The 23,549-nt window shown below is 37.6% G+C and overlaps 1 protein-coding gene and 1 pseudogene across 2 annotated transcripts in view; both read right to left on the bottom strand.

Annotated features, from left to right (window-relative positions):
• Nucleotides 1-11,413: 11,413 nt before the first annotated feature.
• LOC112910999 (ZZ-type zinc finger-containing protein 3 pseudogene) lies at nucleotides 11,414-19,640 on the bottom strand (annotated as a pseudogene).
• Nucleotides 18,895-23,549, bottom strand: part of CFHR5 (complement factor H related 5) — a 30,961-nt gene continuing 26,306 nt past the window's right edge. For both annotated transcript variants that reach the window (XM_025987314.2, XM_025987316.2), the window contains 2 exons: nucleotides 22,627-22,809; nucleotides 18,895-21,344 (listed from right to left, as the gene is read on the bottom strand). In XM_025987314.2, coding sequence (XP_025843099.2) covers nucleotides 21,148-21,344; nucleotides 22,627-22,809 — 380 coding nt within the window. In that variant the 3' untranslated portion in view covers nucleotides 18,895-21,147. The remainder of the gene's footprint in view (nucleotides 21,345-22,626; nucleotides 22,810-23,549) is intronic.

The raw sequence follows: 23,549 nt of genomic DNA, 5'->3' as shown, positions 1-23,549 counted from the left end.
ACCAAGAAAGATCTTAACATTCAATAAAATTAGATGTTGGAGGAAAGGGAGGGAAGAAGAAGAAAGAAAGAAGCTGTAAGCTAATTTTATTATTTCTCATCATAGGGACAAATAGACATTGCCTGAAGCTTGTGGGAGTAAATTTTATAGAGCAGGAATGACATCAGACAGGTAATAAGAAGGCAAGTGAGTAAACTTTTCATAGTTTAGAGAAGCATAGAGTAAATGCTTCAAGTGAACAAAATATAAGTAAAGGATATAGAACATTCTAACAAGTAGTCAATATGATATATTTTATACATTTATGTTAATTTTATAGCCAAATAACGGTGGGCATGAAGCAGTTGTGAAAACTGGTTAAACATGTGTATAAAATTGTAACATGTGTAACATCTGTAACATTTAAACATGTATATAAATCTGTAAAGAAATCTAATTAAATCCCAAATAGATTAACGTAAGCTAAATTCTCTGGTTATATGCAATACATTTATAACCTAAGCAAAATTTAAAACGGTGTTCTCCTAAAAATGTACCAACTTTCTAGTAGACAAATTGGGTTAAAATGGAAATATGAATTTAAATTGCAGGATTTCTAGAAAACCTAAAACACTACAGACTTCATGGGTTATAGATAAAATGGTGCTAAGAGAAAAATATTAGCTTAAAAGTATATGTCCATCAGTGTTCTTAAAAATGAATTAGACAAATCTAAAAGTTGGAGAAAGAACAGTAAGTAAAACAAAAAAGGAAAAAAGTAACCCAAATAAATAGAAACCTTAATAAAAGAGGAAGCATAAGTAAATAAAAATGGACTTTTTAAAAAAGATTTTATTTATTTATTCATGAGAGAGAGAGAGAGAGAAAGAGGCAGAGGGAGAAGCAGGCTCCGTGCAGGGAGCGCAATGCGGGACTCGATCCTGGGTCTCCAGGATCACACCCTGGGCCAAAGGCAGGCACTAAACTGCTGAGCCACCCAGGGATCCCCAAAAATGGACTTTTAAAAAAAGGTCGCAAAAATAGAAAATGAATAAAGATACAGTAAAACACAAATGCAGATAGCAAGAAGTGATATGGAGTAGTAACTCCTCAACTCATTCATTGCACATGGGCTTCTTGCTCCATTATTCAGTTTATTCTAATCTGGAAAATTCAAGGAATATATGTACATCTCAGCCTTCATGTTTTTTAATTGAAGTATTGTTGACACACAATGTTCCATTAGTTTCAGGTACACAACATACTGATTGAAGAAAGCTGTAAATTTTGCTGTGTTCCCCACAAGCATAGCCACCATCGGTCACCATACGATGCTCTAATTATCATTGATCATATTACGTAGGCCGTACTTTTTATCCCCATCATTTATTCATTCCATGACTAGAAGCCTATACCCCCCACTCCCCTTCTCTCATTTTGCCCATTCCCCCACCATTCTCCCCTCCGGCAACCACCAGTTTTCTCTCTGTATTTGAGCCTATTTTTGCTTTTTGTTTCTTTGTTTTTTAGATTCCCCATATAAGTGAAATAATATGGCACTTATCTTCCTTTGTCTGACTTCTTTCTTTTAGCATAATACCCTCTAGGCCCTAGAACTGTGTAAGACAGTATGTATATGCCACATCTTCTTTATCCATTCATCTATTGACGGACGCTTGGGTTGGGGCCATATCCTGGGTGTTGAAAACAATGCTGCAATAAACATAGGGATGTATATAACTTTCCAAATTAGTGGTTTGTTTGTTTGTTTCTTTGGGCAAATATCCAGTATTGGAATGACTGGATAATATGGTATCTCTATTTTTATTTTTTTGAGAAAACTCCACTGTTTTCCACAGTGGCACTATTGAGTACGATGTTAGCTGTGGGTTTCTCATATATAGCCTTAATTATTTTGAGATTTGTTCATCTTAAACTCACTTTGTTGAGAGTTTTTTTTTTTAAATCAAAAACAGATGTTGAATTTTGTCAAATGCTTTTTCTGCATCTGTTGAGATAATAATGTGATATTTTTACCCTTTCTTTTATTGATACGCCCTATCAGGTTGATTTGCCAATATTTAACCATCCTTGCGTCTCCAGAAGAAATCCCACCTGATTGTGGTGAATATCTTCTCAACGTATTGTTTAACGTGATTTGCTAATATTTTGCTGAGGACTTTTGCATCTATGCTTATCAGGGATATTGGCCTGCAGTTTTCTCCTTTTGCAGTGTCTTTGGCTTTGGTATTAGAGTATTGCTGGCCTCATAAAATGTGGTTGGAAGCTTTTCTTCCTCTTCTATTTTTTTGGAATACTTTGAGGAGAAGAGGTATTTTGTGTATTAACTCTTCATTTTGTTTGGTAGACTTCACCTATAAATCTACCTAGTCCTGGGTTTTTGTTTATTGGGATATTTGTTTGATTGATTACTGATTCAATTTTGTTACTAATAATTGGTCTGTTCAACTTACTTATTTCTTCCTGATTCACTAGTGGAAGATTGTATGTTTCTAGGAATTTATCCATTTCTTCTAGATTGTCCAATTTGCTGGCATATAATTCTCCATAGTTGTCCCTTAAAATACTTTGTATTTCTTTCTCTCTCTTTTTTTTTTTTTTACATTTTATTTATTTATTCATGAGAGACAGAGAGAGGCAGAGGGAAAAGCAGACTATGCAGGGAGCCCACTGTGGGACTCGATCCCAGGAACTCCATGCCCTGAGCTGAAGGCAGACACTTAACTGCTGAGCCACTCAGGCGTCCTAATACTTTGTATTTCTCTTGTACTTCTTTTCTTCCTTTGTTTCTGACTTTATTTTTGTCCTCCTTTTTCCTGTTGTGTATGGCTAAAGGTTTATCAATTTTGTTTATCTTTTCAAAGAACTAATTCCCAGTTTCATTGATCTTTCCTATTGTTTGTTTGATTTTAGTTTCTATTTCATTTGTTTCTACTCTGATCTTTATTATTTTCTTCCTTGTGCTAACCTTGGGCTTTGTCTGTTGTTCTTTTTCTAGTTCCTTTAGGTTTAAGTTTAAATTGTTTATTAGATTTTTCTTGTTCCTTGAGAGAGTTTTATAGTGCTAAAGATTTCCCTTTTAGAACTGCTGTTGCTGCAGCCCATAGATTTTGGACTGTTTTTTGTTTTTCGTTTTCATTGATCTTCATGTATTTTATTTCCTCTTTGATTTCTTAACTGACTTATTGGCTGTTTAATAGCATCTTGTTTAGCCTCCACATGTTTCTGTTTTTTCCAGTTTTTTTTCTTGTGATTAATTTCTAGTTTTATTGATATGGTGTCACCTTGATTTCCAATATTTAACCATTCTTGCATCCCTAGAATAAATCCCACCTGATTGTGGTGAATGATCTTTTTAACATATTGTTCAATGTGGTTCACCAATATTTTGTTGAGTATGATACTGTTGTGATCAGAAAAGATGCATGATATAATTTTCATCCTTTTAAATTTATTAAGACTTATTTTATAGCCTATCATGTGATCTGTCTTTGAGATAGTCTATATGCACTTGAAAAGAATATGTGTTGTGTTGCTTTTAGATAGATGTTACATTTATGTGTTCAGGCCCTCTGGCCTAATGTGTTGTTCAAAGACACCATTTCCTGATTGGTTTTCTGCCCCATTGATGTCAGTGGGGTGTTAAAGTCACCTACTATTGCTGTATTGTCAATTTCTCCCTTTGTGTCTGTTAAGATTTGCCTTATGTATTTAGATGCTCCGTTGTTGGATGTATAGATATTTATAATTGTTATATCTTGTTGGATCAACGTCTTTATCATTATGTAATGCTTCTCTTTGTCTTTTGTTACAATCTTTGTTTTAAAGCCTTTTTTTAATCTAATGTAAGTATACTATGGTGGCTTTTTTTCTTTTTCTGCATGCTTCTATTTGTATAGTGTATCTTTTTCCACCCTTTCACTTTTACTCCATATGTGTTTTTAGGTCTGAAGTGAGTCAGTCACAGGCAGCGTATGGATGGGTCTTGTTCTTTATCTGTTCTACCACCCTTTGTTTTCGACTGGAATATTTTCGATTTCTTTCTTTCTTTCTTTCTTTCTTTCTTTCTTTCTTTCTTTCTTTCTTTCTTCTTTCGATTTTATTTATTTATTTATTCATGAGAAATGGGGGGGGGCAGAGACACAGGCAGAAGGAGAAGCAGGCTCCATGCAGAGAGCCCCATGTGGGACTCATCCCAGGACTCCAGGATCATGCCCTGGGCTGAAGGCAGCGCTAAACTGCTGAGCCACCCGGGCTGCCCTGACCGGCAGCAATTTACAGCAAATATTGATAGGTATGTACTTATTTTCATTTTGTTAATTATTTTCTCATTTTTATTGTTCTCTGTTCCTTTCTTCTTCTGCTGTTGCTGCTGCTGCTGCTTTTTCTTCCTCTTTTTCCTTTAGAGTGATGACTTTTTGTAGTGTTATACTTCATTTCTCTTTATTTTTTGTGTATTTATTATAGGTTTGGGGTTGTGGTTGCCATGAGAGTCAAATATACGATACAAAGTGTATCTATATTAAGTTGGTGGTTTAGTTTGAACTCATTCTAAAAGAACTTTTTTACTCCTTCCTTCATATTTTTTGTATATGTAGTTATATTTTACATCATTTAAAATGATTTTCTTACCTCTGATTATGGCCTTAACTTTTCCATTTAAAGAAGTCCTTTTAACATTTCTTGTGAAGACAGTTTAGTAGTGATTAACTCCATTAGATTTCATTTGTCTGGGAAAATCTTTATATCTCCTTCAATTCTGAATGATAGCCTTGCTGGGTAGCATATTCTTGGTTGTAGTTTTTTTTCCCTTTCAGCTCTTGGAATATATCATGCCACTCTCTTCTTTCCTGCAAAACTTTTCTGCTGAAAAATTAGCTGATATCCTTATAGGGTTTCCCTTGTACATACTTTTTGCTTCTCTTTGCTGTTTTTAAAATTCTCCTTATTATTTACTTTTGACATTTTAATTATTGTGTGCTGTGGGATGGAGCTCCTTGAGTTCATTTTGTTTGGAACTCTGTGTTCTCTAAACCTGGATGTCTATTTCCTTCCCCAGGTTAGGGAAGTTTTCAGCTTTTATTTCTTCAGATGCATTTTCTGCTCCATTTACTCTTCTTTTTCTCTTTCTGGAACCCTGACAATGTAAATGTTTGTTAATTTGATGTTGTCTAAGAGATCCTTTAACCTGTCCTTATTTTCTGAAATTCTTTCCTTTTTGCTGTTCAGATTGGGTGCTTTCCATCACTCTGTCTTCCAGATCGCTGATAAGTTCTTCTGCATTTGTTAATCTACTACTGATTCTCTCTAGTGTGTTTTTCACTTCAGTTGTATTCTTCAACTCTAATTGGTTCTTTTTTTTTTTTTTATCTCTCTGTTGAAGGTCTCACTGAGATCTTCCACTCTTTTCCCCAGTCTGGTGAATATCTTTACAATTATTACTTTAAACTCCTTATCAGGCATATTGCTTATCTCTGTTTCATTTAAATCTTTTTCTAGGGTTTTGTATTATTCTTTTGGTGGGAGCATATCTCTCTGTCTCCCTATTTTACTTGACTTTTTGTTTTCATTTCTGTGAATTAGATGTAATGTCCACTTCTCCTAAATGTGAAGGAATGGTCTTGTGCATGGTAATCCCCTGAGCAGACTGTGTGTTTGTTAACTTTGCTGGCTGACTGGAGCTGTGTCTAGTGTGGGAATATGAGGCACTCTCTGCCGAGGTGCCCTGGTAAGATGGCCTAAGCAGAAGTGTATATTGGCCTGGGTGGTCTCAGGGCTCTTGGAGCAGAGGGCACCCTGGCAGGACATTAAGCTGAAGTGGGCATGAGCCTTGGGTTCTCAGCACAGAGGGTACCCTTGCAAGATAGCCAAAACCAAACTGGGTGCCAGCTGGAGTATTCTGGGCTCACCATTCAGGGAGTACCCTGGAAATGTGGCTAGAACCAAGGCAGGATATGGGTCAGGGGTCCTGGGGCACTCCACATGAGAGGCATCCAGTGGGATAGCTTAAGCAAGGTGAGACATGGGATAGGCAATCCATGCAGGGAGACCCTGGTAGGACACTTATAGCTGACATGGGATGGGATGGGGTGATCCCAGGGGTCTTTACTCAGAGGGCACCTAAGGAGGACAGCTAAAGCTGAAGTGCGTGCAAGCTGGGGTGTCCAAAGGTACTCAGTATAGAGATCATCATGGCTAGGAAGTTAGAGCCAAGGTAGGGTGTAGATTGGAGGTTCAAAGGTGTTCCATACAGGGTGGAACCAAGGTAGGCACAGGCCAGGGGTTCCTGGGTGCTTTGTGCAGGGAGAACCTTGGATGCATGGCTGGAACCAAAGCAAGCATGAGCCAAAAGGTCTTAGAGCACTCTGCACTGAGGTGTGCCCTTGCAAGCCCTCTGGACCTAAAGTAACGAAGATCTGGAGTGCTTTGTACCTATGTTATTTTGGTGTGACCACTAGAGTGGTGGCGAGCTCTGATCAAGGAGTCCCAGTGTGCATCATGTGCGGCCTGCTTTGGTGGGCTGGTTAGGACTTGTAAGGGCTAAGGATGAGGGGCTCACTGAGGCAGTAGGTTTGCTACGGTTCTTGGGCTTTACTCCCGTTCATCATATCAAGGTAGACAGGGAACACAGACTGTGGGACTTGTCAGCTCCTCCAGGACAGAGAGTTCCAGTAGCTTCCCTGACATTTGGTGGATCCTAGGACCAGTTCCTTTATATTCTACTTGCTGTTGGAAACCAACACTTTTTTCCTGTGCACCAGATTGCCTGGGGCTGGTGTGTGCTAGGGCCCTGGGGCTCATCTAGGTGGCAGGTTAGTTATGGTGCCCAGAACCCTTTCCTATCTGTACTATCAAGGTGGAATAGGAACAGAATCATGGCACTTTCCAGCCTCTCCAACCCAGAGAGAGTTCCAGCAGCTCTCTCACAATTTGGTAAGATTCTAGGCCTAGTTCCTTCAGATACTAGTTGTTCTTTTAAACCTAGGCTTTCTTCTGTGCCACAGGGCAGACAAAGCTGCTCATGGTCTCTCAGTACTATCCCTCCTCACTGCAATTTGCAAGGCTGGGGGTGAGGGTCCCTTTTTTTTTTTTTTTTTTTTTTTTTTTTTACTGCATCTGTATCTCTCTTTCTGTTTTCTGTGTGGTCCTTCTATCTTTAGTTGTACAGAAGCTGTTCAATGAGCCCTCAGTTCCTCTTTATGAAGACTAGCTCTATCAATAGGTATGGATTTGGTGTGGAGGAGATGAGTTCAGGCTCTTCCTCCATTAGATCAGAACTCCAAACTTTGCTTTATTAAAACAATTTTTCTGTTATTATAAGTAGTACTTTTTCTTTTTACACGTTCAGAGCTCTACCCTGGTCAAAGCATATAGTGAGTTTTTAATCACGATTTAAACTCTTCAACTACGTACAACTTTAAGAGTGTATCCATTTATGTTGCCAGGGACGTTATTTTAGTTAAAAACTGTGAAAGTTCCTACTGTATCATATTATTATTTTTCAATGTACACAAACACACCCAAAGGAATCAAAGAAGCTGGGGTGTTAAGACCTGGTAACGAGACAGCTAAGTGGCATGTTCCATGATTTTTATCAAGGGTTGGAGCCTTAATCAAAACAAGAGAGTAGAGGTTATTAGGCAGACACAAACAAAATGGAATATGATTGTTTAGCAGTGGTGAACATAATGATCACAAATTTTTAGACACCAATATGCCTATTTGCTTTTCTCCACAACACCTGGCTGCTTAAGTACAGGGATGAGGAAGACAGATGGGTGAGTTCCTTCAGTGTGGAAATTCGTTAGACTGGACCATCAAAGGAAGAGGGGGCAAGAGATTTGAGGTTGGTCGTGAGAGAGTTATTGGTATAGTAAGACTTTTATTGTAAAGAGAGGTATGAAGAAAGGAAGTGAACACTGGAGGATATTTAAACATAAGGAGAAAGTACTAGTCATTAAGTTTAGAAATGTCAGGGACACGTTTAAGGTTAGAAGAGTTTTGATCACTCTCAGAAGGAAATCTGGTTTAAAAACCCAGTTACACTTCACTTAGCTGTATGCCACTTCTTTTTTCTTTGATGTTATTTTTCAAGTAGAATGTATTTCAAGTGAGAAGAACCTACAGTAAGTAATAGGACAGGCAGGTTTGGGGACACCTGAGAAGAGCTCCTGGTTTACAAGAGTGGCTTAAATTTTCCTTTTCAAACCAGGTGACTAGAGGTTGGTTACCAGGAAAAAACCCTGAGAAGGAAGAGAGTAGAGCTGAAAATTCATGTTAGATGCACACATATTTCTTTTCTTTTTAATTTTATTTAAAATTAAAAATTTAGGAATACCTGGATGGCTCAGTAACTGAACTCTGCTTTCGGTTCAGGGTATAATCCTGGGGTTCGAGGATTGAGTCCCACATCGGGCTCCCTTGGGGGAGCCTACTTTTCCCTCTGCCTATGTCTCTGCCTCTCTCTCTCTCTCTCTCTCTCTCTCTCTCTCTCTGTCTCATGTGAATAAATAAATAAAATATTTAAATTAATTAATTAATTAAATTAAAAATTTAGGGGCACCTGGGTGGCTCAGTCAGTTAAGCATCTGCCTTTGTCCTGGGATCCAGCCCTGCGTCAGGCTCTCTGCTCAGTGGGCAGCCTGCTTCTCCTTTTACCTCTGTCTGCTGCTCCACCTACTTGTGTTCTCTCTCTCTCTCTCTCTCTCTCTCTCTCAAATAAATAAATAAAATCTCTTCTAAAAATTTAGTTAACATACAGTGTATTATTAGTTTCAGAGATATAATGTAATGATTCATCAGTTGCATATAACACCCAGTGCTCATTACATCACGTGCCCCCCTTAATGCCCTCACACAATTACCCCATCCCACCACCCACCTTTTCTCTAGCAATACCTAGTTCAGTGTCTTTTTGGTTTGCCTCCCTCTCTGTTTTTATCTCATTTTATTTTCCTTTCCCTTCCCCTGTTTTCAGCTGTTTTGTTTCTTAAATTCTGTATATGAGTGAAACCTTATGGTACCTGTCTTCTCTGACTGACTTATTTCCCTTAGCATAATACCCTCTGGTTCTATCCATGTTGTTGCAAATGACAAGATTTCATTCTTTTTGATGGCTGAATAATATTCCATTATATATTTATAATAATATTCCATATATTATTCATTATTCCATATATTATTATTCCATATATTATCCATTCATCTGTTGATGGACACCTGGGCTCTTCCTATATTTTGGCTATTGTGGACATTGCTGCTATAAATATTGGGGTGCATGTGCCCCTTTGAATCACTATGTTTGTATCCCTCAGATAAATACCTAATAGTGCAATTGCTGGGTCATAGGGTAGTACTATTTTTAACTTTTTGAGGAACCTCCATACTGCTTTCTGCAGAGTGGCTGTATTAGTTTGTATTTCCACCAAATGTATAAGACGGTTGCCCTTTCACTGCATCCTCACCAACATCTGTTGTTTCCTGAGTTGTTAATTTTAGCCATTCTGACAGGTGTGAGGTGGTATCTCATTGTGGTTTTGATTTGTATTTCCCTGATGATGAGTAACATTGAGAATTTCTCAATATTTGTATGTCTTTTGGAGAAATGTCTGTTCATGTCTTCTGCCCATTTCTCAACTGGAGTTTTTGGGGGTTTTTTTGGGAGTTGCATTTGACAAGGTCTTTATCATTTTGGATACTTGCCTTTTATCTGATATGTCATTTGTGAATATCCTCTCCCATTCTAAGGCTGCCTCTTAGTTTTGTTGATTGTTTCCTTTGCTGTGCAAAAGCTTTTCATCCTGATAAAGTTCCAATAGTTCAGTTTTGATTTTGTTTGCCTTGCCTTTGTAGACATTTCTAGCAAGAAGTTGCTGCAGCCAAGGTCAAAGAGATTGCCGCCTGTGTTCTCCTCTAGGATTTTGATGGATTTCCATCTCACATTTAGGTCTTTCAGCCATTTTGAGTCTATTTTTGTGTGTGGTGTGAGAAAGTGGTCCGGTTTCAGTCCTCTGCATGTGGCTGTCCAATATTCCCAGCACCATTTGTCGAAGAGACTGTCTTTTTTCCAGTGGATACTCCTTCCTGCTTTGTCACAGATGAGTCTACTATAGAGTTGAGGGTCTACTTCAGGGTTTACTGGTCTGTTCCATTGATCTATGTGTCTGTTTTTGTGCCGGTACCGTACTGTCTTGATGATTACAGCTTTGCAATATAGGAATTGTGGTGCCTTGAGCTTTGATTTTCTTTTTCAACATTACTTTGGCTATCTGGGGTTCTGGTTTTTTTCTAGTTTCATACAAATTTTAGAATGGTTTGATCCTTCCTGTTTCAGTTTTGGTAGTTTATATGTCACTAGGAATGTATCCATTTCTTCCAGATTACCTAATTTATCATATAATTTCTCACAGTATTCTCTTATAATTGTATTTCTTCAGTGTTGATTAGGATCTTTCCTCTTGAATTCAGAATTTCATTTATTTGGGTCCTTTCTCTTACCTTTTTTTTTTATAATATAAACAGACAGTATCCACATAGTTTATTTCTCACAGTTCTCCTGACAAATGAACATTATTCAAGAACATACTGTATACACAGATAAGAAGAAACATACAAAATGTTTTAAATGATGCACAACAAAATCCAGCAGGATAAAAGAATGCATGTGAACTCTTGCTCACTGCGTAGACTAAATTTAATCACTTGTTTAAATAGTAATAAAAATACAATCTTTTATGGATCTTGTGCAGACTACAAAAGAGGGAAATTATTACCATATATATGATTTTTATATTAGGCAGTTTTCTTTGATGAGTTGCACTGACAACTCCAAATACAGAGGCAGAAGGCCGTGTATTTTAAAGGAATTAATGTTGTGAATTAGAGACTTTACACAGTTACTACCACTGGCACTTTTCGCCATAGTTTGTACACATCACATGATCATCTTATATAACATTACATTTAAAAAATATATCTGAGTGACAATTTTATAACATTCACACACCATGAGCTGGTTAAGGAAGCAATGCCGCAGTTGCCCCCTGTAGTGCTTCGCTGTTGGTAATAAGGACAGTTCATTGTGGTTAAAAGAAATTAGACATCAATAAGGTTAAGCAGCTCCGATTTACTAAAGGCCATCAGCGGCCACCACTGGGACAGTGAGTTCTTTTGAAGTGTATATCCTAGAAGCAAATACCATCATTGGTTAAAACTTTGTCTAAGAAGTCAGCTTCTGTGCTGAAAACTATTTTCACAAAACTGAAAGCTACTAAACTGTTTTAATATAAATACTCTGTCTTCTCATTTTCCTATGTATGACCGAGTTCTTTGAAACCTTTGGAATTTACTCTCTCTTTAATGTGTGCTCTCGTTTCCATCTCACCCATTTAAGATCACCACCTGCAGAGGCTTTAGGGTGGTGATGAGAAATTCACCAGGGAAACCCTTTGCTCACCAGGAATGTTCAGCTGCTGAACAGTGATCTAGAGTCACAACGGTGCAGAGCTGGCCTTGACGAGAACACTCGGGAAGCTGTCATGCTGTGAGTGTCATTCAGGGAAAGCAGAGAATCTTTCCAAACTGTGCACATAATTCACAATGATACCATTGCTATGTGTTGAAGAGGACTAGTATATGATGTTCTCTTCCATGTCATCTGTTTGCTGGAAAGTAGTTTGGGTCAAGGTAATTATAACTGGTGCCCTGGGACACACAGTAGTCTCTGTCTAAGAACGTCTCTGACCTATAAACAGGTTCTAATTGGTGATCTTCCTTGTGAATATCTGTTTCATGTAGGCAGCCTGAACAAGAATCACAGAAATCCAAAGACATTTCTGGAGGACAATCCTGGCAGTGCCACCGAACGCCCTGGATAGGTTCTATGCCGCAGTTATCACACTTGAAGCCCACATGTTGTACAAAGCCACTTTCAGCTTGCATCTGCTGGAGTTTCTGCTTCTTTAACTTTTTAAACTGTAATAGTTCCTTATATTCAGGCAAATTCCTATACTTGATAGGAATACTTTCTTCGTCTGATGCCTCTTCAATAGCAGTGTTCATGTGGCTACGAAACCAGGATCGGTCGTCATCTTCATCCATATATACTGGTGGTTCATGGAAAGTCATGAAAGTGGAAGGTTTAAAGAGATGCTTATTAAGGGGGTGCTGTCGTCTGCTTGTTGAAGACTTTTTGGAGTATATATATAAGTTTGGTGTTCTTCCTGGGACTGGAATGCCAGCTTTAGTTACTTTTATGAAATATTTCTGCACTTGGCTGGCAACCTGTTTTGCTGTCCTATTGCCCAATTCATCTGCTATCTTCTGCCAGCGTCGAGATTCTACTTCTTCAGGAGGGTATTTCAGGAGTAGCTGTTCAAGCTTTTTCTGTTCTTCCACAGTCCACAGCTGATTGAATGTTTCAGGTTTGGTATCATCACAAAGGCGTCCTCTTATCATCTGAGGATGACTGTTTGAGCCTTCAGGACCATCACTCAAAGGCAACATAGAATATGGAAGGGACTCTCCATCCTTCTTAGGATCTAAAGGACTTTTTGGTCTAGCAGGTAAACCTACTTTATCGAAAACTAACTTAACTCTCCTAGTATGTCTTTTACGATTTTTAAATTCTCTTTCAAAGTTCCCAAGGCTATTGGTATATTGGTCCCATACAATCTCTGGCAACTGAACAACTCTCTGTGGATACGGAAGTCCTATATCAGCCTTCTTCTGGAGTTTCTCCACAAATCCAGTGGGATTTTTTAGTGCTTCTTTCTGGTGTTTGCTTAAACTTTCAAGGTCCTGGACTGCTTGAGAACGTTGAGCCTCGAGTACAGCAATCGTCTGTAACAGTCTCTGATAATCTTTGCTGTGTTTCAGCGCCACATGATCTGATTCAAAGTAATAAATATCAGGATCATCATCTTCTTCTTCTGTATTGTGCGGATTGGCACTCTCTTTGGCAGATGGCAAATGTCCAATATTAAGTCTTGCCTCTGAGGGTGGCTTACTTAGTCCTTCACTCCCATAATTTTCAGAGTCACAAAATATTCCTTTTTCATTCTGAGAAATCTCATCAGGATTTGTGGGAGATTCACTTATGTTATCACTAACAGTTGCATTTGTTTCATTGGGACTAAGATTATTCTCCTCAAATTGTCCATTTTCTCTGCAAGGAAAACTGCTTTTAGTGAGACTACCTCTGGTGGGGGCCGCCCTTCGTGGTGACGTTCTCAGAGTATATCGATGTTCTTGAGGTTCTGATAAAGACATCATTTGAGCTGAAATACAGTCTAGAACAGATGATGATTCTGGTTCTCCAGAGACTGGCATACTCTCAAGACTTGTGTCCAGGGCATTATTGGTGTTTTCATTACACTGCTCTTTTGAGGCACTGCTATCTCCCACCACATCTACTTCCTCCAAAGAATCCCTTAAGGATGACTGAATTCCAGAAAAGGGGCCTGGAGCTGGCTCAGTAGTCAGCTGATTAACATGTTCCACAGGCAGGCAGGCAGTTACTACTTTGTGGTCCTCCAACTTGACCTGCACTTCTGAATTGGTGCAAGGCACGTTATGGTCTATATAACTGTCCTCCTTCCTACTATCAAGGAACATTGAAGTGTGGGTATCCGAATCCCCATTTTCAGCTACTGACTTTTCCTGCAACACATATGAACCAGTGCTATTTTGTTTAGTGTTCCCATCAGGCTGACAGTCATCACAGTTTATAACAGCTGAATCACTGTCATCAGCACCATTGACAGCCAAATAGCCTGTGATTTCTTCAACTACTGCAGAATTAAGTGGCCCTTCCTCACCGACAATCACCTTTTTAATTTCCCTTTTCTCACAATCATCCAGTATAAGACATCGACAAGCTCGTTTAGTCCCTTGAAAATCTGCATCATTGTCCACTACTGTATTCCTCTGTTCTACTGACTCCTTGTCTGATTTTATAGGTGAATCTTCTTCTGAACTGTTTGGTGCTTCAGATTTAAGGCAACGCTTAATTCTTTTTAAAACTGGTGAAACAGGTTCTGTTTGCCTTCTCTCACAATTTTCTACAGGCTGCCTTTCTACGTTATCTTTTTCTGAAGAAGAAAGTCCTCTTTTCCTAGGGCTTACCCATGATTCTCGAGTATTCTGCTCTTTTAAATCAGTAGTTCTTCCATTATTATTTCCTTTCTGAATCTGCACAGGCTCTGGTCTCTTCTTTGGTGATCTTGATTGTACTTGAGAATGAGAAGAGATTTCTTCAGGGTGAGCAATGCTACGATTCCTTAAAGTTCTACCACAAAAAGATTCATCCAAGCCGTTTAACCCCACTGTTGATCTTGTAACACGAGTAGATGGGGAAGCAGCCGTACTATGGCAAGTCCCTATAATACGGTCATCATGATCCACTCATTGGGAAACCTGTACAACCAAAGATCTATCATTGTGGAAATATTATCTCTTTTCCTTATATCCTGAAGGAGTTGGAGCTATGATCTAGAATAGAGCTTAAGCATCAGGGTTTCAGACTCTCAGCTTCAGCCACGGAAAATACTAGAATCTCCCAAAATTCCTTTCTTTTTAGAAAAGTGTTTTTCGCCTAGTATTTGATTCCCAAGCGTCTGTATTTATCAGTCATCACTGTTAATGTCCATGTTTCATTGAGACTTCAGGTATTAATTATTTATATGGATGTTCTAGCACAACTTGATATCTTCCTCGCAGAGGCACCGCGGCGCTTCCCTTCTCTTACCTTTTTGACAAGTCTGGGCAGGGGTTTATTGATCTTGTTAATTCTTTCAAAGAACCATCTCCTTTCGTTAATCTGTTCTATGCTTTTTATTTCTTTTTTTTTTTAAGATTTTATTTATTTATTCATGAGAGACACAGAGAGAGAGGCAGAGACCCAGGCAGAGGGAGAAGCAGGCCCCATGCAAGGAGCCCGACGTGGGACTCGATCCTGGGTGTCCAGGATCAGGCCCTGGGCTGAAGGTGGCCCTAAACCCCTGAGCCACCCGGGCTGCCCTATTTTTTTTATTTCTATATTATTGATTTCTGCTCTAATCTTTATTATTTCTCTTCTCCTGCTGAGTTTAGCCTCATTTGCTGTTCTTTTTCCAGCTCCCTTTTCCAGCTCCAGGTTAAGATTAGGCTGTGTATTTGAGACTTCTCCTGCTTCTTAAGGAAGGCTTGTATTGCTATACACTTCTCTCTTAGGACCACCTTTGCTGTATCCCAAAGATTTTGAACTGTCATGTTTTCATTTTCATTTGCCTCCGTGTATTTTTTTAATCTTTTCTTTAATTTCCTGGTTGACCTATTCATTCTTTAGCAGGATGTTCTTTAACCCTATGTATTTGTAGTTTTCTAATTTTTTTCTTGTAGTTGACTTCAAGTTATATAGCATTGTGGTCTGAAAATATGCTTGATATCACTTTATTTGATTGGAGCACTTAATCCATTTACATTCAGAATAATCATTAAAAGATAGGAATTCAGTGCCATTATATTACCTGAACAGTCGCCATTCCTCTAGATTGTTTCTGTTCCTTTCTGGTGTTCATTACTTTTGGTCTCTCTTTCTACTCAAAGGGTCCCCTTTAATATTTCTCACAGGGCTGACATGAATTCCTTTGTATCTTTGTAATAGTTGTTTTAAATTCTAGTTCAGACCTCTTACTTATATCCGAATTGATTAAATCCCTGGCTGTAAGTACTACCTCCTATTCTTTCTTTTGAGGTGAATTTCTCCATCTTGTCATTTTTTCCAGAAAAGAAAAGAAGAAAAAGGAAAAAAAAAAAAAAACAATGAAGACAATAACCAGGAAACAACTAAATCCTGGATATGTTTTGGTCTGCTTGTTAAAAAAAAAAAAAAAAAGAACTAGATCCGACAATAAAACAGAAAGAAAGAGATATATATTTATATAAATATTACATATATATTTATATATAACATATATATTTATAAATAACATATTTATATATTACATTTATATAAATAAAATACAATGGAAGGAAACAAAAAATGAATAAATATAAATAATAAATATAAATAAATATAAAAAATATATTTATATTTATAAATGAATATAAAAATATTTATATTTTTAAATAAATATAAAAAATAAAAAATAAAAATAAAATATTTATGTAAAAATTTAAGAAGAATTTAGAGAAGAATTAAAAGTAGGAAAATAACTGAAAAAATAACACAGAAAGACTAAAGAATAAAAATACAAAGACTGCCATATACTATTTTCCCCAGGAGCTGAAGCTCTGCAGCCCTCCAGGACTAGTAGTAGCCTTGGAGCCCGGTTCGTGGGTGCTGACCTTCCGGGAGAGGGGCCTGCCGGCTGATTCTCTGGTGGATTTGCAGGTCGCACAGGCCCCCCCAGGGTGCGGGAGGCAGGGCTCGTGGAAGTGGCTCTGGACTCCACCAGCCGGTGCTGTTTTGCTCCCTGAAGGCTTTCAGCACGGGTGGGTGGGAGGACTCAGGCTGCACCCCACTCTTGAGCCCCACGGCTGGAATTCTGTGCCCCTCGCAGATTTTCAGTGAACCCTTGCAGAAGAGCAATCCATCCCTCTTCTCTTCCCAGTTCCCAGCAAAACTGTGTCCATCCAGCCTGAGGCTGAGCAGTTTTATCTGAGTTTCAAAACCCCAGATTCGGGGACCTCCTGCTGTGGCTCCCAGGGAGGGTCTTGCCTCCCTGCTGCCTCCTGGGACAGCGGTGGGTGCCGGGGCAGGGCCTGGAGCTTCTCGGCAACGGGGAGCCGAAGGCCGGAGCCCACCTTCCCTGTTCCCAGCCAGCTGCCTGCTCCGGTGCCCGGAATGGGCCGCCCTGGGGCCCACCTGGTCTCCCCGGGGCCCGGGGATCCTCAGGGCACCTGTCCCACCTGACACCTGGGATTCCACCCCTTCACCATCTGAGCGCCTTCGGGCCAGGCATGTCCCCCGGGGGCAGCTCCACACACACACACACACACACACACACACACACACACACACATGCAGTCAGGTCTCCCACCTCCCACCTGCCCAACAGGTGTCCTTTCTACTGGAGCATCGCAGCATTTGTTTTCTCAGATCTCTGAGTTCTAGGAGCCTTGACAACTATTGGAGGGAGGGGACCAATTGTGGATCTTCCTTCCCCTCTGCCGCCCTCACTCCCAGGCGCACACATCTCTGATAGCACAAGTCTGGCCATGATGCATCCTCATTAATTATTTTAGCTTTCTTTTTTTTCTAAAAATGTACTTATTTTGCTTTTCTTCTTGAAGGATTTTTTTCAGTAGACATAATATTTTGAGTTCAGAATGTTTTATTTTTGTACTTAAAAAAAACCACTTTCCATTATCTTTCAGCTTCCATAGCCACCAATAAGAAGTCAGCCTTCATTGAAATTATTGTTCCATTGTATAGCACGCATTACTTTTTTTTATGGCTGTTTTCAAGAGTCTCTCATTATCCTTAGTTTTCGGTAGTTTGTATATAATGTATTTTCTTTGTACTTATCTTGCATGGACTTTATTTTCTAGATCTTATATACTTATGTCTGTCATCAAATTTGAGGAACTGATGGTCTAGTAATTTTTCTTCCATAGTATCTCTTCTTTCCTTCTCAGGCTCCATGTACACATTTCCTTTTTCTATTGTCCAACCATTTCCACAACCATTCCCATAAAAATAATTTATAATTATTTTTCTTTATTATTTAAATTGAATTATTTCAATTATTTCCATTTATTTTTATGCTCACTGTCTTTTGTCAATTCCATCTGTTTTGAGCCTCCCTAGTGAAGATTTTTTTTCAGGCATTGAAATATAATTTCTAGAATTTTGGGATGCCTGGGTGGCTCAGTGGTTGAGCATCTTCCTTCAGCTTAGGGCATGGTGCCAGAGTCCCAGGATGGAGTCCCACATTGGGCTTCTTGCATGGAGCCTGCTTCTTCTACCACTGCCTATGTCTCTCTGCCTCTCTCTGTGTCTCTCATGAATAAATAAATTTTAAAAAAACTTCTAGAATTTCTTTCTCTCCTATGGCTTCTATTTTCCTGTTAATGTCTTTTGGTTTTATTCACTGAGAATGCCTTTTTAATTATGTCCTTTAGAATAGCTATAAAGTTTGTTTAAAACACTTGTCTATTCCAATAACTCGATCACCTCACACTCAGTGTCAGTTGATTGTCTTTTCTCTTGTAAATGGATCTGGATCACATTCTTCTAGTTATTTGTATATCCCATAATTTATGCACCTGACAACTCTCTATAAAGAAATGCTTTCTGGCATTTTCATTCCTACTCCCCCTCCCCTTTTTTTTTTTAACTTTCTTTACATCTTGGAGGGAGATAGTTAGCTAAGGACGCAAAACTTCTCAAGGACTACACTGCTGCTCAAGCAAAATGTTTAGAAATATGTGCCACAAAGTAGTTTGAGAAAGGAAGAAATTCTCAGAATGGAGCGCAAATATCCGAGTTTAAAATACTGTTAGAGGGGCATCTGGGTGACTCAATTGGTTAAGCATAAGGCTCCTGATTTTGGCTCAGGACATGATCTCAGGTTCATGAGCTTGAGCCCTATGCCAGGGTCTGCCCTCAGTGGGGAGTCTGCTTGAGATTCTCTCTCTCCCTCTACCCCTCCCCCTGTGGGTGGTCTCTCTCTCAAATCTTTAAATAAAATACTGTTTCCTATTCTCTAAATAAAACATTTTTATATGTATTCTGTCATTCTAAAACTTTTAAATAACATTTCACTTTCAAAATTTCCCCCTCAGAATTGAGGAGGAGAAATGAAATTTCTACTTGCCTTCCTCCTGACCAAGAGGTCAGTAGGTAGCCAGTGTGAGCTAGGAGCAACCTTATCAATCTTTAAGTTCATATAAGTTCATTATAAATTCTGATAGTATCTTAATTTTTAATTTTATTTTTTTAATTCCCAGTGTTTGTCATGATTTTAAAATGTTGCCACCATTTTTTGGTTATCACTTTATTGAGATATAATTCACACATCATCATACAACTCACTCGTTTAAAATGTATTGTGCATGTAATATTATTTGGTAAAATCACAGAGTTCTACAATTATCACCACAATCAATTTGAGAACATTTATCACTGTTAGCTACCAGCCTCTGCCTCCCTACTTCAGCCCTAAGCAACCACTAATCTACCTTCTGTCCCTATATATTTGTCTGTTCTGAACATATCCAATAAATAGGATCACATAATATGTAATCTTTTTTGACTGGCTTTTCTCACTTAACATAAAGTTTCTGAGGTTCATCCATGTTGTGGCATGTAGTAGTATTTTATTCCTTTGTTGTAACCAAATAATATTATATAAGATCTATGTTTTGGGTATGTTGATAAGCATCTGGGTTGTTTCTACTTTTGGTTGTTATAATAATTATGCTATGGGCATTCATGTACAATGCTTGCATGAACATATGTTTTTATTGCTTTTGGTGTATATATCTAGGAGTAGATTACTGAGTCTATGATAACTCTATGTTTAACCTTTCAAAGAACTTCCAGATTGTTTTCCAAATTGGGTGTGCCCCTTTACAGTCCCATCAGCAGTGTATATGGGTTCCAATTTGTCCATATTCTTAACAATACTTGTTACTATCTGACTGATTGTAGCCATCCTAGTGGGTGGGAGGTAGTATCTCATGGTGATTTTGATTTGTTTTGCTTAATGATTCAAGATGTTAACTATCTTTTCATATGCTTATTAGCCATTCATACATCTTTTTTTTTTTTGCAGAAATGTCTATTTACATCTTTTGCTCATTTTAAAATTGGGTTATCTTTCTATTTTGAGTTGTAAGAGTTCTTTAATTCTAGATATGAGTCCCTTTACGGATATATAATTTGCAACTATTTTCTTCCATTATATCTGCCGTGCTTTCATTTTCTTATTCATGTCATTTGAAGCAGAAAAGTTTTTAATCTTGATGAAGTCCAATTTATCTATTTTTTCTTACTTGCTTATGTTTTAATGTCATATCACAGATTCTATTGCTATATCCATAAGCCTTAATTTTTACTTGCATTTGTTGTCAGCATTTTCATAGATACTTAAAATATTTTTTGGCCAGCAGGTCTTTTTTGTGTTTTTTTTTTAAACTATGAAATGCTGGCTAAAATACAGGAACACACAGAGCATATTTCTAAATGTTCCTGTTCAGTATTTCCCTGAACTATGGTACACATCAAAAAATATTGGAGCTTTTGCCTGAAATAAGTTTCATGACCTTACAGGGTCTTTACATTCTCATCTTCTACTTTGTTGGTGTCTAATCACAGTTCTTGATAACTCTTATCTAACTGTAAAAGTAATATAATTCAAAATGAGAAGTTATAAAATATAGGAAATATAAAAATTTATAAGTATTCTAATTTCTTAAACCTATTAACCTCAAACCACATAAATTATTACAGTTATACTTTGTGTTTCCTCTCAATCTTCTTTATTTATACATATCTCGATAATCCTCATAATTGTAAATATTGTAACCTCATAATTTTTATTTATAATTATAGTTATCTTTGTGTATGTTTATACCACTTCTTGACTATATTAGAAGTTCTGCACTAGGATTTATAAATATTTTAGTCTTCTATTCATTTTTGGAAGATGGTGTATTTGTGCCTTTAAGGATTATTTAGTATTTGATGAATAATTAGGTTCACACTAGAGGACTTATTAATATTAATGCTTGCTACAAGCATAAGAGGTGATAGTTTTTGTATTTTTATGATGTGATAGATATTGCCATAACAACTTTATTTAAGAGGAAGTAAAGTTGACTTAGAAAGCCTTGAAATTATCTTATAAATTTTAGACAATTGGAAGAGGTTAGATGGAATTAAGTACTGAACTGAGGTACAGGCTCACTTTCCGTGGGTATTATATGTATAGGAAACCCAGTACTTTGATTTGCCCAGGTGTAATGTGATCCACCTAATGAGTCAAGCCCTGCTCTCAGCTCATAAACTTGTAAACCTCTGAAAATCCAGAGTTCAAAATAAAACTGAGGTAAACAACACTTGAAAGAATAAAGAAAATAAACTATAGAATTGAATACATAATGCATGCTTATACATGTAGGGCTACTTTTAAAATTATATTCAGGGAAACTATGCTCATTTCATCCACACATGGGATATTCGATTTTCCCTTCCTGACAGAGTGCCCGAAATGACTGCATTGATGTCTTTGCTTTATATGGCTGTTTACAGTCAAATTCAACAAAATCCCCCGTTTTCACATAAAGGTTTCTGATGTTTTTTCCTCTTAACTGTATGTTATTTTTGTTCATGTTACCTTCATATATTACACATGCATCTGAAAGAAGAAATAATAAAAATAAATTATTAATAATATAACTTTTCCTTTCCAAGAATACTGAAATTTCTTAAAGAATATTGAAAGCTAATATTTATTGTGTTTTCCAAGTACTGTTCTTAGTACTTGTACACATCTTCTCTCAACACCATGCATCATTTCCCTGGGCTAACTAAGCACAGATGGGGGTTCAGAGAGATTGAGTAATTTTTCCAAGGTCACATAACTTAGTGGATATTCTGAGCCAGAATATGGACCTTGCCAGTTTGACTTCAGAACCTGTGCTCTTAATAACTCTGCTTTACATGCCTAAAAATCACATACCAAACAGGATTAAATTAAAATGTTCTATTATGGTCAATGTTGTTTACCCTCCTTTCCCAACTCAAGATTCTTTTTACATTGTTTCCAAAAAGTGCACATAAATGTATTAACATCTTACTAATGTTATAGTAAAAATAAGTTTATTACCATCTATTCAGATATATAGTTCAGAAAGTGGGCTGAAGAGGACAATATGTATAAAAACCAATCATCTCTTTAACTATTCACTTAGAATATACCTTATACTTGAAGGTAACTACTTATCAATGAGACCACAAATTCTACTAGCTATTATATTGCTTGTTTAGAGCATCTTTTCTACAAACAAATTATTGCTGGGTCATAACTTTTGTGAAACTTTGATTTCTGTAGGAAAGCAGAGTTACTTTCTCCCATGATCAGAGTCCATTCATTCGTTTTTAAATTCAGCAGTCTGAGAGGTAGCATTCCCCTGAGCAAATAGCACACCCTGGCACTGCTAAGCGGCATGTACTCTACAGCCCATAATCTCTGATATAGGAATTGTTCAGAGTTGCTGAAATAAGCCCAAGGTTAAATTTGAGGAGCCCTCCTAGGCAGTGGCAACCATAAAGAACTTCTTTCAGTACCTAGATCTATCCAAGCCCAGGAGATTGTAAGATATATTACTGAGTATTTTCCTGATGACATATGATAGACTAGTCCTTGTAGTGTTAAAGAGGGGTTGACCTTTTTTCTCCCTGTCTCTTCTGTAGATACAAAAGGCCACCAGAGCATCAGGCTTAACTATATGAATTTGGCACCAGATTGCCATGCCTGAATCCTAGCTCCACCAAATACTCACCAAGTGGCTTGAATCAATGTCAGACAGATTTTCAACTAAATTAAATTTACATAAAAGACATCCTATGAAATTTGTCCATGAAAATTTCACTATGAATATCAAAAATCAAACTCCAGGAGAATATGAAGAACTCACCTATGCATTTTGGTGGTTCTGACCACTGTCCATTTATGCATATTATATCTGTGGAGCCCCGAAGTTCATAGAAAGACTGGCAACGGTACTGGACTCTTGATCCTGGAGGATATACTGATAATGGGAATGAGGTGATGTCTCCATTGCTAACAGGTGGAGGGGGACCACAATATTGTGTAGACTCTGAAAAATAACATTTATGTGTTGAGAGAAAATCGACATGTAGTTTAAGTGAAATACTATAAGTAAATCTCCTTATATCCTCAATGCCATATATGGTATCTGAGAGCTCAAATAACTCATGATATAATTTCTATAATATAAACTGATAACCAAAAAATATTATAGGGCTTCCTTTCACCCTAAAGTAAAATACACTTAAGTATTCAGTATATATGTATTATAAGGGCATACAAGTATAAGCAGTAAGAATGGTTTTTATTTAAAGCATGATGAACAGGTAAGATTTACTTCTATCTGGCCTACTGCCCACCCTCTTCATAAAAATTTTTACTTAAAGAGGAAAGATAGGGGCTCCTGGGTGGCTCAGTCAGTTAAGTGTTGGCCTTTGACTCAGATCATGATATTATATTCTGGGATCAAGCCCCATGTCAGGCTTCCCGCTCAGCTGGGAGCCTGCTTCTCCTCTCCCTCCTCCTGCTGCTCCCCCTACTTGTGTTCTCTCTCGTGCTCTTAAATAAATAAATAAATAAATAAATAAATAAATAAATAAATAAATAAATAAAAAATAACTCCCTTTCCATTTCTATTCTCTGGAACTACTGTTACTTTATGCAAATGTCATGTACCTGTCAGTACATGATCATAAACTCTTAGCTTTACTGAAATGAATTATTGACATACGGCTTTTCATTTATTTTTCTGATATCAAATAATATCATAGGCATCTTTCTCTGTCAATA

This window comes from Vulpes vulpes, chromosome 13, assembly GCF_048418805.1.
Source record: "Vulpes vulpes isolate BD-2025 chromosome 13, VulVul3, whole genome shotgun sequence".
Lineage (NCBI taxonomy): Eukaryota > Metazoa > Chordata > Mammalia > Carnivora > Canidae > Vulpes > Vulpes vulpes.
The sequence above is the reverse complement of the archived record's forward strand: the minus strand, read 5'-3'. Positions and strand labels throughout refer to the sequence as shown.